The 20,410-nt window shown below is 40.5% G+C and overlaps 1 protein-coding gene across 1 annotated transcript in view; it reads left to right on the top strand.

Moving 5' to 3' along the window:
• Positions 1-20,410, top strand: part of LOC117466553 (receptor tyrosine-protein kinase erbB-4-like) — a 431,817-nt gene that overhangs the window by 249,962 nt on the left and 161,445 nt on the right. Inside the window, exon 3 of the mRNA XM_034109868.2 lies at positions 5,907-6,093. Within this exon, the coding sequence (XP_033965759.1) occupies positions 5,907-6,093 (187 nt within the window). The remainder of the gene's footprint in view (positions 1-5,906; positions 6,094-20,410) is intronic.

Raw genomic sequence — 20,410 nt, 5'->3', positions numbered from 1 at the left:
GTCACCCAACAGACCTCAGTTATTGGCCAGTAAAATAAAGTCTAAGTGTGATGTGTGGCACTGATTGTAACGCTGTGTTCATACTGATGGAGAATAACACACCTCAAATAAACTCAGTTGATTGTGTGTTTATGCATGCAGATTAAGTACCAATACAAATGGACATGCATCAACATTTGTACACCAAGCATTATCATTATATTCAGTGATTCTACAAATGTTACAGTATCAGGGTTCCCACGCTTGCCTTGACATTTTTTTCCATGCTACCTCCTGATTTTCCAGGTACCATATTAAGTGATGATCTATAGGCCCCTAAAGCTTTCCGCCCCCATCCGCGCCCCCCTCCCCTCACACACACAACTCCCTAGGACACCTGACTACTTACTTGATTTAAAAGATGTGCCAGTCAAGTCTACATTGTAAATGCTTAGATATGTCTTATTGATACAATCAATGCATGAAATAATGCAACAAGCTGTAGATGAACAACAATTTATTGAACTGAAACTTTGAAACACATGAGCACTGGGATTGATATATGCTCTCTCTTCCACTCCTCTCCTATCTCATCCTGTCCTCTTCTCTCCACACCTCCCCTCTTGTCCCCAGTGAGATGATAGTTAACTGTTCATGAACTTGTCATGAAAAGTTCATGAAATATTAGTGAACCATATTCATGAACAGCTCATAAACAACTCATAAACAGCTCATAACAAAGTTGATGAACTGTTCATGAAAGTGACATGAACATTAAATGGCACTAGGGCAGTTCATGAACTACTCATGAAACTCCTGTGCTGGAATGGTTCATGAACAATTCATGGAATATGGTTTTAGGCAGGTTCATGAACAATTCATGAAATGGAGTTTTCAGTGAATGTGTAGGGATATTCAACCAATAACATTTCAAGAATTGTTCATGACAACTTCATGAACCATTCATGAACAGTTCATACCCAGTCACTGAATATAATTCAATGGCTGGCTATGAACTGTTCATGAACTGTTCATGAACCATTGACTGTGGGTCAATTGGCAACCATAGAAAACAACAATTATGTCAATCACAATGGAACTTTACTCAAATTAACAAACAAACAAACATGTATACAGGTGGAGCACTACAATTAATCCTATCACTATTTGAAGCAGTTCTTGACACTCAGCTGCACAACATTTTTTGTTACGGGTCCCAAAAGCTTGGGTACCACAGCAACAATAAATGATTTCTGTAGAAAACAGAAAAGTGCAGCAGCAATAATTATACACAGGATCCGGTTGATCGTCTGGAATGCTTGTTATTCAAAATTCAAAGTACACAGTTACATTCAAATAGCTGCACTTTACAAACATCACATTTCTCCATTTAAGTTATCTGTCTGTCACAGTCAATTACGGTATCTCAAGGAGAAATTCAACATAGTCAATATAAATTATTACATTACATTGCATTTAGCTGACGCTTTTATCTAAAGCGACTTACAATAAGTGCGTTCAACCAACAAAATACAAACTTGAAGAAAACAGAATCATATAAGTACATCAGGTTTCATAGAGCAAAAACATTTCAAGTGCTACTCAACTGGCTTTAGGTAAGCCAGTCCATAAGTGCTTTGTTAATAGTTCTATTGCTCGAAGTGGAGTCGAAAGAGATGAGTTTTCAGTCTGCGCCGGAAGATGTGTAAGCTATCTGCTGTCCTGATGTCAATGGGGAGCTCATTCCACCATTTTGGAGCCAGGATAGCAAACCCACGTGTTTTTGCTGATGGGAACTTGGGTCCCCTTCGCAGCGAGGGTGCAGCGAGCCGTTTGGTTGATGCAGAGCGGAGTGCACGTGCTGGGGTGTACGGCTTAACCATGTCCTGGATGTAGGAAGGGCCAGATCCATTCGCAGCATGGTACGCAAGTACCATTGTCTTGAAGTGGATTCTAGCAGTTACTGGAAGCCAGTGGAGGGAGCGGAGGAGCGGCGTGGTGTGGGAGAATTTAGGAAGGTTGAAGACCAGACGAGCCGCTGCATTCTGGATGAGCTGCAGGTCGGATGGCACATGCAGGTAGACCAGCCAGGAGGGAGTTGCAGTAGTTTAGGCGTGAGATGATGAGAGCCTGGACCAGAACCTGCGTGGCTTTCTGGGTCAGCTGGGGACGCATCCTCCTGATGTTGTAAAGCGTGTATCTGCAGCAGCGGGTTGTAGCAGCTATGTTTGCAGTGAAGGACAGGTTGTTATCTATAAACACATAACGCTATCAAATAATACTTTCTATCAATATATCTATCTTTACCAAATATAACATATTATGGAGATCACAAAAATACACTGTCAATGTTAATAAACAAAAAACATCGATCATTTTCATCATGTACTGACCTGTAGAAAACAGAAAAGTGGAGCAGCAATAATTATACACAGGAACTGGTTGATCGTCTGGATTGCTTCTGAGGAGGGGGCGGAAGTGTCCCCCCTAAGGTAACCCAGATGTCACCGCTCACCTGCCAAAGGTTCCACCTTGGCGCTACTTACTCGTACTGCTTCTCAAACAGTACAGATAAACCATAAAATGATATGAATGTCACCAAAATAAATACAGATAATGTTCAGTTTCAAATTCACTATTGTTCTGTTTTAAGATTAAAAGTTTTAAAAAAGAAAGAAATGTTCAAATAGTAGATGAATATTCAAGAGGTCTTTAAAAACATCACACTGATCATCAAAAGTTCATAAAATGCTCATGAATATTCCAAAATATTCTGAACTTGCCACAATCATCCAAAATTCATGAAATGCTCATAGTCATGAAAAGTTCATGAAATACTCATGCACACTTTTTGGGGTTTTAATTATAATGTTGTGATTGGCTGGATCATGAAAAGTTCATAAATTGCTCATAAAAGTCTGTCATGAGCAAAACAGGAACTTTATGTGAATGAACAATGTTCATAAACATTTCATGAACTGCTCTTTAAAATGGTTCATGAGCATTTTAAGAATTTTGGTTCATGAACATGACAAGTGAACATATAATGAGTTGTTCATGAATGTTTCATGAGTGCTCATGAACAGCTCATAAAGTCATGAACTCCATCTCGCAGGGGGTGTCCGCTCCTGTCTTCTCTTCCTACTCTTCTCAACTCCTCTCCACTCTTCTCCCTTTTCCTCTGTCATCCTCTACTCTCTTATGCTCCTCTTCTTCTCCTCTTTCATCTTCGCCCCTCTTCTCTTCCTCCTCCCTCTTCCTTATGTTTCCTTATTGCTTTAACTTATTGACAGACTCTTGCAGCTCTTTCAGGGCTTTGTCTAGAGCTGCCACCTCTTCCTTTTTTATCAGCAACCCCTTTCCGATAGGCATTTGATTTTGACAGCAGTGTAAAATTGTGCTTCTTCTCTGCCATAACTGCCATTTCATGTGCTTCTTTCTCCATTGTTTCAGCGCTAGTCATTACTTTTTGCCACTTTGTTTTCACTTTCTGGATTTCCTGGGAGAGCTCCTTTCTTTTCTTCTCTTTAGTGGTTTGCTCTCTCAACTTCTTCTGGTCTTCCAGATACATCTCATATCTTGTCCTTGCTCCTCTGCAGTGTTGCTTGAGGTCTTTTGGAAGAGCTCCATCTGTGTGCCCAGCCATTGCATCGTGGACCAAGCGCATTGCTATTAGCGTCTTCTCCTGTAGGTTTTCAACAAGCATATCCTTGTTAACAGAGTACCCCCTTTCTACTGCAGCTTGTCCATGAGACAGCGTGAAGAGACATTGCATGATGTTCCACAGTTCTGCATACTCTTCTTTGCCACTGAGATATCTTCCGAAGAATTCATCAAGTCTGCAGCTGTAAACAAATTCTTGGAACTCTGCTTTGTGGTTTGTGTTGACATTGAGTGAGAATGCTTTATACTGAGAAAGGACTTTGTCACACTCTGTGGCAGGGCACCATCCAGCATTGAGGAGAACCTGAAGGAGTTTCTCAAACATTGCTGTTGTACTTTCGGTTTCTGTCACAATCATCACAGGGTCAAGGGACCTCATATGCCGCACAGCTGGATACATGAGAGGACTTCTCTCCATCATTTTCTTGCAGGTCATTGCGAGTAAGGAGACACATTCTTTTTTGAACTCCACGATTTTCACTGGATTTTTTTTTTTTGTGCAGTTAAACATACTGTATGTTTAACTGCACAAAGTAGCTTTTTGTTATCTGTTTTCAAACTAATGTATGGATTGATAAACACATGAATATGCACATACTGTACTGACACACAGACTCACCAGACTCTTGCCAGTCCGTTTCTATTAATGGTAATCAGCAGGGCAATGATGACAGAACTGTGTCTGTGGCTTACTTACTGATGGCTGATGGCCATGCTCTCTGACAGCTGTCAGACGCCATGACTACACTGCCAGGGCCCTCCTTAGGACTTATTTCAGCTCAGCGCATCAGCTGCAACAGCACATCACACACAAACTTGTTGATTATCAGCATCATCGGGGCCGGCGTGGAAAGACTTCTCTGACCGCCTGTCTGCTAATGACAGCCACCATGATGGTGGATGGTGGAAAGAGGACACAGTCTGTCACTTTGATTCATCCAACAGCAGCTCCAACTGGGTGGCTCCGCGCCAAACTCTCGACAGTTGCTATATCCTCTCCTAAATGACATTTAAAGTGTGAAGCAATGGCTGTCCTTGTGGCTCAGTCACCCCAGGCAGGGCCCCGGACATGAGAGCCGAACCCTGCGCCAAGTTTTGCATTGAGGTCACAAACCCGCAAGCAAGTTCTCCTCACTCAGATGCTCTAACTCAACTCGCTGGCATGATTGCATCTGAGTAAAGTGACCTTCAAGATGGATGTTGCCAATGATCTGATGTACGCCTGACTCCGATTTTCATCCTGGTCTGATTTATTTAGTTTGTTTATTTTTCTTCTCTGATGCTTTATTTATATGCCCCTCTTGGCATGTACACATATATTTATTCTGTACATTTTGTGAAAGCTTAAGGTAATGCCCTTAATTACCCTTGATGTACAATTTGACATGTATAAGAACTGAAGGGTAGGAGAAGAACAATTGAGATTTCTTTGTGGATGTAAATAATACATTTTAATTAACATTGACATTTTGTTACTGCATTTCTATTTGTATATATACTTGTATATTTATAATAGTGTTACTTCATAGTCAATGGTAATTTTCAACTACTTAATATTGTATAATTGACAAATAAAAGGATGAATTGCAATCAGTTTACCAGAAAGTCTGTACTGCAGGAAGCAGGATGAGAGCTGCCTGCAGACAAAAACAACACAGGAACAAGACGTAACAACTTGAAGCACGACCCTAGATAGCACATTCAGTTATGTTTAATGGCTTGATCTCAGATGGGAGAGAATTCTAGATATCTGCAAGGTAGACTGACACATAATTACCAAGAAGAGCTTATATTAAGTGCATTTTAACTTTTGTTCACTCCCACTTACAGATTCCAGACCTGAACTTTGAAAGTGCATACTTTTCAACAGCCTATAATCAGCAGAACACATTAGAATAGCTTAAAATAGCTCAAATCAGAGAGACTCAGTCGAGTGTTCTCTTTGTAATAAATTATTACAAGTGTAAAACAAGAGCAATGTAGATGTAAAACAATATTGGATGAATTAGACACTAAAGCTCGTGATCATGTTGCCAAACATGTTACCAAATGGAAAGCTAACCAAATATAGCATCATGCACTTGTGGTGCATTGTTGGCTGAAAGCACCCTGAGACTCATACACTGGGACACTTGAAAATAGCTGTTCAAAGCTAGCAGGCACTACAATTTTATAAAATACCTCTTAACCATGTACTAGATTGAAACCATTATGCACGGTTAGAACCCTCACTAACTCAAACCCCTCTGTCACTCTGTCCACAGTCTATCCGAGAAGTGACAGGCTATGTGTTAGTGGCCCTGAACCAGTTTGACTACCTGCCGTTGGAGAACTTGAGGATCATCCGAGGGAACAAACTGTATGAGGACCGCTACTCCCTCGCAATCTTCCTCAACTACAGACGTGATGGAAACTTCGGATTACGCCAGTTGGGTCTGAAGAACCTCACAGGCGAGTTATTCAATAATTCTATGCCTGCTTAAGTGTCTGTGTTGCATGTTGTGAGAATTTGACTGCCTTTTATAAAAAGTTGTGGCCTGTAAGCTAATGATGGTGCAAATTTACTTTGAATGCAATTATTATCATTTTTAAAGCTTGTTTTTATATGAGATCAAATATCTAACATTCTTTATTTCCATGCCTCCTGGAGTTTGTGTTCATGTTTACCCTATTATTCAGAACCTGCTGGGCCCTCCTAACAGGCTACGACAGCTAATGATGAGATGCTTTTACTCCTAAGGCTACAATCAGATGCTCATAACTGACCAAGGTTCTGTTTTACTCTGAAGCACACTGCCCAGCATGAGTAAAGCAATCTTCTCCAAAACGTGTATGTAATGTTATTTTTTACAATGGATGAGTCAGAAGCAGTCTTTGCAAATGGAGGCCATCCACTCGTCATCAGTGTGGTCGAGTGGAAGCCGACAAGTATTTTGAAAGCTTTTTTGGGGGGGATTTGAATGCTTCACAGACTCTCACCTAACATTTATTATTCACTTCTCTCACTACCGTGTTTCAAATTGCAATCCTTGGAGTTAATGATTTAAAAAAGTTCTTACAGCTGAAATTGTCTGTGATCAGATCCTGCTTGTTTGGGTGTTAGAGAGTTAATCAAAAGTTGCCTAGAAATAGTTTATCTACTCTCTGCTTGATAAACTATGCTGACTAGCAAAATATATTAATGTCGTTTCACACTGATCTAACATTAAGTTGGTAAAGATATCCCATCTTTTCCAAAAACACTATCGGAAAGTACATTGTGCAATTAATACATTTGCCAATGTGCCGGCAGTTGTTTTTTGGCTTCTATCACCTTCAAGCAAGGAAATATGCAGAGAGTCTGTCTCTTCTTCTTCTCCCAACTGGTGCTGTTATCACAACTAACCCTCTCACACTAAGGGATATGATGCTGTGAAAAGACGTTATCTCCTCCGTTGTTTCCAACCATTGCCTATCACTGGAAACAAAGTGTCTGTCATCTGATTTACAACCCTCTCTGCATTCGACCCCAGCCTGTTTCCTCAGAGGTTGGAGCGACAGTGAATGTGATTGCTGATAGATAGCGTACTAAGTAAGAAAACGTTGTGTGGGAGGCTCGGTCTTTCTCTGAACAATAGATCCTTGTTCTGCTAGGTTTTCTGCAGGCACACGGACCTTGAGGTCAGCAAGAAATGAAGCTCTTGACTTGCAAAAAGATGTAGAATATTCTCCAATGCAGGGCTAAGTGGGGCATGCTGGGGCCAGCTCATCATGTGTGCAACACAAGAGCAGAGGTGTTATTCACTCATTTCCAACCACACAGATATTCTGAGTGACTGAAAATAGAGAAAGAATCAATCAGCTAAATAACACTAAGTAGAAAATAAGTCCTGGGGCCTCATTTATAAACGGTGCGTACGCACAAAAGATGGCGTACGCCAGTTTCTACGCACTGTTTGCGATTTATAAAAAACTAACTTGACGGGAAAATGTGCGGTCCTCCACGCAAACTCTAACCCATGCGTACGCACTAAGCACAAAAACGGGAGAGACGAGAAACTGCGACACCGTTGGCAGAAGAGAGAAATATGTGGAAATAATATCATAAATAAAATGTTACCTCTCATTTATCATATATGAAGTATTCATTTTCAAACATTGATTAAAGCCAATCTTAAAATGATTTAACAAACGCCTGTTTGAGACTCCTCAGTGCACACAAAAACATAACTTGGAGAAATAAATAAATACGGAAATGTTATTGATCACCCCTCGATTATGTTCTCTTGTTAAGAAATGTATTCTCATAAATGATGCGGTAAACAGGAGGACAGAATTACTTTAAACTGACGCCGTTTTGCATTTCTATAGCATGGTTTTATATACTATCATGTTTAATCATGTTTTATGCCGTTTGCCAATAGCCTACTTGATAAATCGCTCGTAAACCACAGGAGGTATGGAAACTAAGAACACTATGTGGTAAATTGTACAACACATTAGTTGTATTTCCTTTAACTGGTGGATTATGGTTATATAGTTGCTGATCGACAGCTGGAACACAAACCACCAAATATAAAAACATAATTCAGATCCAGTCGTCATGACTCCACTCCGGAGGGATTCCCTGATCATTTCTTAGAGTTTCTCATCAAGGGGGGGTCTCATGTCCCCGGTACAAACACACTGCCTGAGGAAGGCTATGTGTATTTTTTTTGTCATTAACCTTTTTCGGGCCACTTATTTATTTATTTTGGTGACGATCCGACCTCCATGCTGCTACTCTGGTTCAAACTGCATCCACCAAACAATATGATTTATCTCGACCTCCCCAAAATAACCAAAATCTGACACGGTGTGAGATGTCTTTTGTAGCTGTTCTGTCGTCATTTCCTGCGATCTTCTTCATGCAGTCAGTCAAAATGAATGAATGAATGGGCGTTTCTTTGACTATTTATAGGCAAATACGGGCGTTACGTAAAGCCCGCAAAAGCTGCGCCGCATTTCGAGTTGATTGTGATTTATAAATGGAAACCGGCGTAGGATGTGCCGTACGCAAGTCCTGCGCCGGTACGCAGTCCTTTATGAATCGGAAAGTGTCGGTGCATATGTATTTGCTTTGTCCTATACGTAAGCAACCTTCCCACGCCAATCCTACGCAAGGCTTTATAAATGAGGACCCTGGTCAGTCGTGTTAAGCCCAACTGTTCCAACACTGTTATGTTTTCTTCCCCTTTTACACTTCAGTGCTATCATAACATTAATTATTTTGCTTATTATCTTTTACACATAGGACTGCATGAAAAATGAGTTTTGAATGATTTATTAGGTGGCTCCACAAAGTGCCATGCATTTCCTTGTTGATGGGGAATGTCAGTAAAATGTGCTTTGAAATGAGTTTCACTGCTCATTTCTTTGTGGGGATAGAGCAAGCATATTGGCCTGGTGGCACACAGTAGACTTAAGCTTTTCACCCCATGATGCTGTGGAAGTAATATTGCATAAATGCATTAATAAATAATATAAGCCTTATTGCATATAGGTCAAGGAGACACTGAGGCAACATGAGAAAGACAATGACATTGCACTGGAACGTAAAAGTGCTCTCTGTAGTGAGAGATCACAATTAATTCAGAAAGTAGACTTTATTTCGACTTTTGAGGGAGACACATAGCACTGAGCGTGTGTCTCTGCTGCTTCCAAACCCTCTGGTTAAATAATTCAATTGTCTCTCATTGTTCTCCTCATCTGTTCCTTCCTGAATCCCCCAGAGCTATCCACGACTGTGTGTGCAAAAACAGTGTGTGCTTGTGCTAATGTTCCAACTTGAATTCTCTCTTGCATGTTGCGCCATACTTAGGGAATTACGTTGGTCCAGCACCACTAGCAGTTGTTTGCCAAGCTGGTCCTCTTCATTGTGGTGCCAAGATAAAGCCAGTGCTAAGGGAACCAGGGCTGGACTGTTTGAGAAGCTGCTGTTTGATGTGCTATCCATGGCCTCGAGCCATGAAGTGACGGGGGAAGTTATGCCCAACAGCCATGCTGAATCTGCTCCACTTGATAAATCTGATTGTTTGAGTTTCACCCTGGTTATTTTGTTCCTGTTAACAAGTAGCAAAATATTTCTAATGACACATAGGTCTTGTTATTGGAGGATCCTCTCAATTAATTTCTCACGACATACCAACCAGAAGTCTAAAATGCTACCCTTGGTTCCTAAAAGCTTAGATTCTACCTTGGACCCAGATCAGGTCCAACTTATATAAAGTATAATTGTTACTAGAAGCTTTTACCTGGCTACCTGTCTCTAACTTCTAAATGGATCAAAGCCATATTGCTATCTTCCTTGGCTTCATCATCATTGATATGATGTGTTCCTTTTTTAGGCTTTGGCTTCTCATTGGTTGTTGTCATCATGCTTCTATTCCAGCATATGTTTTCTCTATATGTTTGGGTTTATTAGTTGCAACTTCATTTTTGATAATGTGCATCTTAAGTTACAACAGATTATCCAGAATCCTTCCCAAATGATTGGACCAGTAACAGACCTTAAATACCAACGTATCTATTTATAACAGGAAACATTTCTTGAAGGGACTGTCATATTACTGCACAGTTGCACCTGACAGTTGAAGAAGCTCTGTTTGCTGCTGAGGTATACGATTTAAGTATGTCAGCTTGAACCATCAGGATAGATCCACTACTGTACTGTACATTGAGCAGTACATCAAAACTCTTCCCTTCCTTTAAGTGCTTTAGTGAGGCTGAGGCTGGCTGTCTCATTCATTACAAGGCCTTTGATGTTCCTGTCATATAGGTCCACTGTTCCTTTGCCAGCAGCTCCCAGGATACGTGTAAAATGATCGATATAATCCATAAGGAACATATATAAATGATACCAAATATTAACTACAAAAGGGGCTAATCAAGCGAAGGCTCAGTAAGCGACCCCTTCAGTGCTGAAACCCACCCGTATTTCTACTTGGGTTGAAATTGCCTTAGGATGAAATCAATTTGTCGCTAGTATATTGTAGCATTGCACTTATTGATTTTTCTGGTGCACTCTCTCCGAGCTGTGAATGGACTCTCTGGATTTGAGGGGACTGCAGGATGGAGTGTAGGAGGTCTAAGTCTGAGCAGGGATAGGACTCCCTTCGATGCACCTTTCAATCAAGCTTAGCTAAGTTATCCTCATGAATATGAAATATAAGTCAAGCTTGGAAAAGTTGAGGGATGGTGTGTGTGCACAGGGGTGTGTAGCAATGAATAAGAAATGTAAGACCCTTGGCTTGTGTGTGAAAAGTTTAGTTGAGTTGTTTGTTTGTTTGATATGACTTTGTGAGAAAGACATTTATGTATAAAAAGTGACATTGTGAGGACTTGCCTCCTATCCTAAGACAAAAGCTGGTATGTGAAAGGTTTTTGTTTCAGGATTTTTGTGATCACTGCAAAACATAAGCTTTGACTATTTTTTTTTGTTACCTTTTCTCCCCATAGCCAAGCGAGATAAAGGTTAAACAGAACGGTCTCCTGACATTTTCAAAGTTCCTAATCTGTATTTTGATGCATGCTTCCTGCTTAGGCAAACATTTTCAGCACTTCCGTCTGGATTCACATGAACCCCGGGCAGCTTCTGTGCTTTCACATGGTAATTACAGGCTGCTTCCCTGGCAAAAAAAAAAAACAGCCTCAATAAGGAGCACAACACAGATGAGCTTTCCGAGTTATCGCATTTTACTGCGACCCTCCCCCCTCTTCCCTTCCCTCATCTTATCCAGTATCGTTTAATTTTTTTTTCAGTTTTGTTTTGTGTTGTTGATTAATTTTCCTAACCACCCAACGCCTGCACTGCGTCTGTCCAAAATGAAGCATCCAATCTGAGGCCCCATCTGCTGAATGATCCTCTCTCGTTGCATGCATGTACATAAGCCTGTGTTTTACGCCAAGGCGTTATCCACTCCTTATCCATCTGCTCTCTCTTTATCCACCCTGTTTTTTGTCTTCCTTCAAACGCGTTATCCCTCTTTCCTTGGCTCTGTGACTCTTATCATATTTTAGTTGGCTGTCTTGATTTGTCACATTGATGCTTTTAACACAAATGCATGCAATGTAATTTTGTATGCAACACCTGTTTGAGCACAGTCCTATTGTGTTCTTCAAAGCCCACTGAAATAGTTTGATAGGAAAAACTCAGTGAGTGAAAACCATAACCTGCTGAACATGTCTTGTTCATTGCACAAGGAAGGCAGAGAAAGGACGAGATGGGTTAGAATAAGTTGAAGCGGACTTTTTGGCTCAGTGTGGTTTCCCCAGACAACGGACTGCTGAGAGGGAAACATCAAATTGCTGCCTTCTTCTGATCCCTGAGACTTCCATTCACCCTCTAACTACTAACAGAAGAAAGAGCAATTCAGCCACAGGAGGCAGGCAAGATTGGTTCAGTGCACGTCGCCAGAATTTAGTTGAGCCTCTTGCCTAGCAGCCCACAGACCTTAGGTCTCCTTCAGTTGTGTGTCTAATTGATTACTTTCCATGCAATTACTCTTGTGTCACACTCAATATTTCACCACTCCTGAGAAGGGCAAGAGGGACTTCCTTTTTGAAGGACGACATTCACATTGTCACATTTGTACGCCCCTAATGTGGTTCGTGAGAGGGCCCATGTTAAATTGAAGTCCGTAACGGGCCATCAGTGTTGTTTGGTGCTAATTGATTGCCCTGTAGTACCACTGTGTGACAGAGATAGTTAAACTATTAAGGCCCTGACACACCAAACTGACACCAAAGAACACGTCCCGACCCAATTGTTGTGTCGCCTCACGTCTCCTGTGTCTTGGCCAAAAGGTCGCACTGGAACACACCGCAAAGAATTCAGCCGACGGCCAAGTAGCACGTACGCACTGTGCATGCGTGAGTGGCAATAACTCTCCTTACCAGCAAGCGGCGGTAGTGTGTATTCTTAATTAAAAAGAGGCAACCGGAAGACAGACTGCGTGATATATACAAACAACAAATAGCGTGCGTTCCATTTCCGCTCTCGTCCATCACAGACTGTTTCACAAACGACTTATAATCGAAAAACGATGTATTAACAAGTAGCATTTGGCAAAGGGAAAGGCAGATTGATAATCATCAAATATCTGAATGTTGCTTATACTATTATGGTTGTCTGAATCGATCCTTGGATAGACTCCCATGGCAACCCTGGTCACCTATGTTCATCATCGATGGAATAACATGTTCACCCTTTAGCTCCAATCAACACCTCCTACCATAACCAATACTAATTGATGTTGTATAATTAATGCAATATTTGTCTTACTACATCTTTGCTTCAATATAGTTGAAATTATGCAACAATGAATACTAGCACAAAGAACATCTCACCCCTATAGACAGAAAAATCTAGAAATCTAGAACATGTAGACCTGATGCTGACTACCTTCCAAATTGTAGACATGTCAAATGCTTGTGAATGACACAGCTTCGAGCATTTGACATAAATGGGTTGGTTTTGTTTTAGATGTTAATCAGAAATAAAGAGCTAGAGTACTTATTTCTACTTTGAGCACCATGTATACGTATGTGTATGCATGCAAGCATACTAGCGTGTGAATTCATCAGTACAGCAGCATGCCTAAATGTGTTGTATGTGCCGGTTTCTGATAAATAATGTACATTGCCTTAGCCCGCAATTGCATTATGGACCGACCTAGAAGGACTTAAACTATCCTCACAGTCCACACCAACCCTCCATCTCTGCCTCACCTTTCATCAGCTTGAGAAATATCCAGTCTTGCCTAAAGTTGACTACATTGGCCTTTATTACCAATTTGCCTTCCGAACTGAGCCTCTGCGGCCCGCTGGAAGGGAGAGTCGACTTTCACCTCATTAAAAGTTAAAGTAGGCGTGGAATGAATTTTAATGCCAATTAATTATCAAAACACAGTCCTCTTCCCTCTTACTCCAACATTGCCATCCCCTCGGGCTATGGCTTAGATCAGGCTAAGATCTGCCATGATGTCGATGTAAAACTGGCTCAGAGACCAATAGGACGCTGATCACTTAGTAAATATCTCTTCTGAATTCTACACTGTTGTTTCATCACGAGACACGAGACAGAATGAGTGTTATGTCTGATTAAGTGTGTGTGCTGTGGATTAATATGCCCTATATGTTACGTAACGTGTTCTCAGCAACTTGAACCGTGCAAAGTGTAACCCTTGTGTTATGTTCACATTTCGCACCCTTTGGTAATGTTCGGGTCAAATTGACCCGGGACATATTTCAGAGTTTAAAAAAAATACAGAACTAAATTTAACATGCACAATTCCTTATATATATTGTCTTTAACTCATTCCCCAACAATATAAATGAAATATATGATTAGTTTTTGAAAATACTCTTTGCTAGATCAAATGTAACAATGGAAGTGTCCATCGTTTTTTGTGATAAAAGTATAATTTCTGTTAAAAAAAATACACTGTAATAAAAACTAGGTTTACATGTTGCTCATGCTTTTCTAGGACAGATGTAAATGAAACATCTTTTCATTAATGTTTATTATTTTTAATCTGTCATATAATAATCAAAGCCCTGAAGGAAATAAAGCAATTTAACAGCAATTGAAACACAAGAACCACACAGCCAAAAGTATTTGGCTGTTAAATATAGAGAGAATGAAACATCCATATAAATGACATAGAACAGATATAAACACAAAGCAAATAAAAACGATTAACAGTCACTATTCATAAAATACAGTATATCCGAAAAATATATTGATGAAGTGACGCTGCAGAACATCATGTGAGTCAATGGGCAAGTCCGTTTAGGAAACACATGATGTACAGAACTTCTTTGTGTGTATAGCACAGATGTACTTGCTACAGTTGCTGCATGTAGTCTGTGGCTGGCTGTGGGGGTCCTTGAGTGGCTGGCTGTGGGGGTCTTCCAGCAGCTGGTTCTGAGTCAAGGTCATCTTCCAATTCGCTGTCAAATTCTGAGTTTACCTCCACATTATCCTCATCTTCAGAAATGTGTTCTTTTACATTATATTACATGTCATTTGTTAGACGCTTTTATCCAAAGCGACTTACATACTCAATACTGTGGGCAATCCCCACAGGATTTGGGCTGAAGTGTCTTGCCCAGGGACACGACGACATGCTGACTGCAGTGGGGTTTGAATCTGTGACCCCCTGATCACCAATACACAACCCACTGCACCACACGCCACTCACTCTCATCCATTATTAGCTCCAAGGCTCTCTGAGCAGAATATCTTTTGGCCATTTTGCTGGTAGTTAATTGTAGTTCTGCACTATACACTGTAATGTGAGGTTTTGTCTCTGTTTAGTCCCTCCTCCGGTGTGCAGGTGTGAGGGGGACAGTGCGAGAAAATGTAAAATGTTTATACATGTCTGGAAGATCTAAAATGTTTATAATGTTCTAGGATAGTTTTGTGTACACACTACAAAGGGTAAAGATCAAGGAAAAACAGGATCAAACGGCTTCTCTATGCATACAATTGTGTGTGTGTGTGTGTGTGTGTGTGTGTGTGTGTGTGTGTGTGTGTGTGTGTGTGTGTGTGTGTGTGTGTGTGTGTGTGTGTGTGTGTGTGTGTGTGTGTGTGTGTGTGTGTGTGTGTGTGTGTGTGTGTGTGTGTGTGTGTGTGTGTGTGTGTGTGTGTGTCCTGGTATTGTATCCGGGTCAGATTGACCCGAACCTCTTATGAAGGACATAAATGCGGGTGGGCATTTTTTCATAAGTGAAAACAAATAAAAACAATTCCACATGTCCTTCACGATAAATAAGCCCCGGCGATTGAGTTTCAGGTTGAAAGAAAATATCCTTATATATTTTTGTATTCATTGAAAATGGAAATCGGGTCAATTTCAACACCACACAAACTAGACACTATATGGTTTTAAATGGTTGCTCAAATTATATATTATCAAATGTCCAAGTTGGGGAAAATATCACTATATGTTTTGTTCTCGTGTTCTCTTTGCAGTAAAACAACGGTATGACTCTTCTCAGTGACTTCACCTGTCATTTCAAAACTGTGCATAGTATTAATATACTTTGTAACTTTCTATCTTTGACTGAACACTGCTGTGTCACACTATACGTAACATGCAGACAGCTAAAGTTAAACAAATCAAAAGAAGGGCTTCACCCTTTTATGATTGATGTTCCTATTTTTTTGGACTTTCTATTTATTATTCCATGTTTTAAAAAGTGTGCCAAAGATCTGCTTGCAGATTTAAAACAAACGCTGGGATTGTCATGTTCAGTTACTACCACTGACTGGCTGTCAGTGCATGGCTGTGCAGCCTTGACATGCGGCTCTGACTCTTTTTCTGAAGGCCAGTCTGTGTTTCAGACAGGTCCGAAATGAGATGGGAAATACAAATAAAATAGGAGCTGACTGACAGCTCAGTGGGTCTTAAAAGCCACTGAGGAAAATGTCACTTTCTATCAACTTAGTTATGAGGCCTAAATGGACACCTGTGGACTCAAGGTGATAAAAGATGTTCACTGTTAAGTCATGATGTGTGTAACATTCATATAACAAAGTTCTGAAATCAGGGTTAGGCGGTTGGTGTGTTTTTAAACTTAGTTCTTGTAGTTTTAAGATGATAGGATTTGGGTCTGAGATAGCAGTTTATCTGTGGATCATATGTTATATACTGACAAGATATACAGACCATATTTAAACAGTGGGATAAAATGGCTGATATTTCCAGCTATATAATTCCCAATTTAAACTGTTGTCATTAAGACTTGCTTTTCACAAGTTTAAGAGAAACCTGGCTCCCAGAAACAATTTAGTAACCTTCTTTCAACGCCGACACACACATGAACACACAGATTACCCCTTACGATACAACTCCTCCTTTTTCTCCCCTGGCATCTTAATAATTAATATGCATATTTCTTGCCTCATATGCCGCTATTGATGGGGGCAGCGATGGGTAATGGGACATGAACATGACTTTCCTGTTCATCTCAGGTCCGTACAGAGATATGGTGGGTGTTAGTACATGGACCACCAGACATGACTTTAACAAATAAAACATTTTTAAAAGCGTGTCCAGACCTTTCTCTATGGTATATTTATATTTTGTAATGTGGGTGCGTGTGGCGCAGTGGTTTAGTGCGTTCGTGATCGGATCAGGGGATCACAGGGTCAAAACCCACTGCAGTCAGCATGTCGTTGTGTCCCTGGGTAAGACACTTCACCCCAAATCGCTCCTGTGGGGATTGTCCACAGTATTGAGTATGTAAGTCGCTTTGGATAAAAGCGTCTAACAAGTAACATGTAATGTAATGTAATGCTAAAAATATCTTGTTTCCATGAATGGCATTTTTCTGAAGCGCCATCACATCTACCAGGTGCCTCTTTGATAATGTCATATTCAGTTTTTTATTATTGTGTGTTATTGCAACAACCAGGCTGGGAGGCACATGTTATTGCCCATACACAGAGGTCAGCTTGGTCACAGGTCTCAAAGCATCGGCTCAGTTTTTCCTGAGACAATGTAATGTCGGCTGACATCACACAATCAATAAGGCAGTCTTACCTTCAGGACAGAGAAACAAATACAAATAGCAGGATTCTTAAGTAATATTTTTAATTACTAAAACACTTTTGCCAACATCACACTCTGTTTACCAGAACTGAGAGAGATAAAGAGAGTACACATTTGAAAGAAGGTAACATGTAATGGCAATGATTGAAAAGAACCTCCATGATGTTGAAACCTGCTTACCCAATTTCTTTAATCATCCATGATGTTAAATATTAGCAGGAACTTTGTATTTAAGTGCTCTGTATCTTTAGTGATAGTAGACCATTGGCAAAGATTTCATAGCTTGGTTCATTGGTAGTCTCATTGTTTTAACTGGAGCGTGATTATACACCCAGTGCAGTAACGTAACAGGCCTAAACTAAACAACACACAATGCAACCCTGTGATATTATCTTATGATTTATTGATACAAATAGTAAATGATGACATCCCAAATGCTTTCCTTCTTGGTTGTAAATTCCTTGTTCACAGCATAAAATATAGTCTGTCTTTTAACTTAAAGAGCGATTGCCCTACATTCAATATCACCTATAACATGCCTTTAACTACTAGGCAACTGAGGCACTATCAAACAATTGCTTATCTCTCAGGTCTTCAGGGACTGGTCAGCTTTCTGTCCCCAGAGTCAGAACTAAACATGGAGAAGCAGCGTTCAGTTATTATGCTCCAAATATCTGGAACAAACTCCCAGAAACCTGCAGGTCTGCTGCAACTCTGACTACTTTTAAATCCAGGCTGAAGACTTTTCTTTTTGTCGCTGGTTTTAATTGAACTATTCATATCTTACACTGCACTGTAACTTTTATCCATGTATTTTTTCTTTTAATGTTTATTTTATTATCTTTTATTTTTAATGACTGATTTTAAATGCCATTTTCTTAATGTCTTTCGTTTTTTGTAAAGCACTTTGAATGGCCTTGTGTTGAAAGGTGCTATATAAATAAACTTGCCTTGCCTAAGAGTGTCATTAACATGAGTAATTTGTAAACACGTTACAATGACAAAGCGGCTATTTACCTTTTAGCAGGCAAGACATCTGTTGATACTAATAAAAATAATGCTGGTTTCCATTGCAAGACATTTAATCTGTTTCAAAATATTTTCTTTTAAGATCAGGGGAGCACAGGTTCAAACCCCACTGCAGTCAGCATGTCCTTGTGTCCCTGGGCAAGACACTTCACCCCAAATTGCTCCTGTGGGGATTGTCCACAGTATTGAGTATGTAAGTCGCTTTTGATAAAAGCGGCAAACGTAACATCTAATCGGAGTCGGCGTCATGGGGGGTCATTCGCGGGCCATGCCCCCCCAAATGAGTCACTGTGCCCCCCCAACGCAGGGTGGGCAAGCCTTGCCACTTTGCCGTTTTTTTTTTAAAATCATAGCTTATAGCCTAAACTAAGTGAAAACGTTTCCACTAACGTTTCCGTTTTTGTGTGAAATACATCAGAAATAAAGAATACAAATATAAAACACAGCCTGAGCTGTGCTCACTGCTGCTCTATGATTGGTGTGTTGCTTGACCAATGACCTCCGACCTTTGTTTTGTTATCATTACGTGGCTGTGTGTTTAGAATGAAAGCCCAGTGGCGATCTGTTCATCTGTTACACTGATTATACAGTAAAGCCATCGAAAATAATATGATATACAGGCAGTGTTGGGAAAGTTCACTTTCTACATGAACTAGTTCAGTTCACAGTTCACACATTTTAAAATGAACTAGTTCAGTTCATAGTTCATAATTCAAAATGTTGAACTAAAGTTCATGGTTTCAAAAATGAACTAATTTATAGTTCATAGTTCTTTTTTCAATACGTTGCTGCGAGCTATTATTTGTCTCCTGTACGATGTTAATGGGCCATTTCAATGTTTACAATATCCTCAGAGGGCCGTACAAGTTATTGACCTCTGCTTAAAAAAACTAAAATCACAGCCCATTCATTTCATTCTGTGCAAAGAAAAAGCAACCTCCTAATCCAGATATCTCACCATGACTCGCGTATGCATGCACGTGCAGGGTGTGGCGTGACCACCAACACAGAAAGATATGGACACAAGATGTGTGCAAATGTATTTAGTTTCCTATCCATGTGAACATGGTTTAAGTGGGTGGGGGGGGCCTAACCTCCTCTAGAGGGGTCCGGGGGGCATGCTCCCCTGGGAAGATTTGTTGCACTTTGAGAGCAACATTAGGAGATCTATGGACACATCTCTCAACACCCAAACACAACTGTAAGCAGATTTTCTTTTAATTTATGGATATTTGACAATTCACTACCCTTTCAAACTGTATTCTTCTTTATTAATAACTGTCATATAGTATTTTATACCTGTTTACTTTATTCTCTTGTTTTTTTTATAACTATAATGATCATATAAAGATGTGCCTTTACCTCACTGGTTGTAGAAAAAGCTTCTTATATTTGTTAGCATAGCTAGCTAACCAGATGCTAATGATAACAACACAGTTATTGACTGTCTGATCAGTATGACAGATGAGCAGATCGCCACTGGGCTTTCAACTAAAGACACAGACACGCAGAAACTGCGGCATGTGTATGGACTTATCGGTACTGCAATTTCTGAAGTGCTGGAGTGGCGTTCTGGTGCTCTCCGTCAGAACTGCACCCCTGTCAGTCGAGACATATACCACGTGATGACACGTTAGGCTCGTGTTGTGTTCAAGGACCCTGACTTTGGCCAGGAAAAACAGGCACTCGCTTGTTTAATTTTTTTGCGGTCTAGATTTCTTTCATTTTTTTATTTTTTGCGTGTGTTTATAAATTACCTCGAGGGCCGTACCACATTGTCTCGCGGGCCGTATACGGCCGGAGGCCTAAGGTTCCCCACCCCTGCCGTAGAGTCTCACTCTGAGCGAGTGCTGCTGCAGCTGCTCTGGCTTCGTCCATACTAATTCATTCATTCATTCAATGCTCGCCGGTTCCGCGGTTCCACATTGTTTGTTGTGAGGAGTCTGATATATTTAGTATATTTATATTTTAGTGCGACAGCCAGGGGTGACAGGCGCGTACGCGTCACAGGCAGCTTGCTGTTGCCAGATTGGGTGGTTTTCCGCATTATTTTGAAGCCTGTTTACGGTGTGTTTTAACTGGGTTTTCGGCTGAAAGGCATATGAAATCTGGCACACTTTTGAACGCCGTTATAATACAGTGCTGAGAATGAACGCACTTTT

The sequence above is a fragment of the Pseudochaenichthys georgianus genome, chromosome 21 (assembly GCF_902827115.2).
Source record: "Pseudochaenichthys georgianus chromosome 21, fPseGeo1.2, whole genome shotgun sequence".
Lineage (NCBI taxonomy): Eukaryota > Metazoa > Chordata > Actinopteri > Perciformes > Channichthyidae > Pseudochaenichthys > Pseudochaenichthys georgianus.
This window is presented reverse-complemented; position numbering and strand designations above follow the sequence as displayed.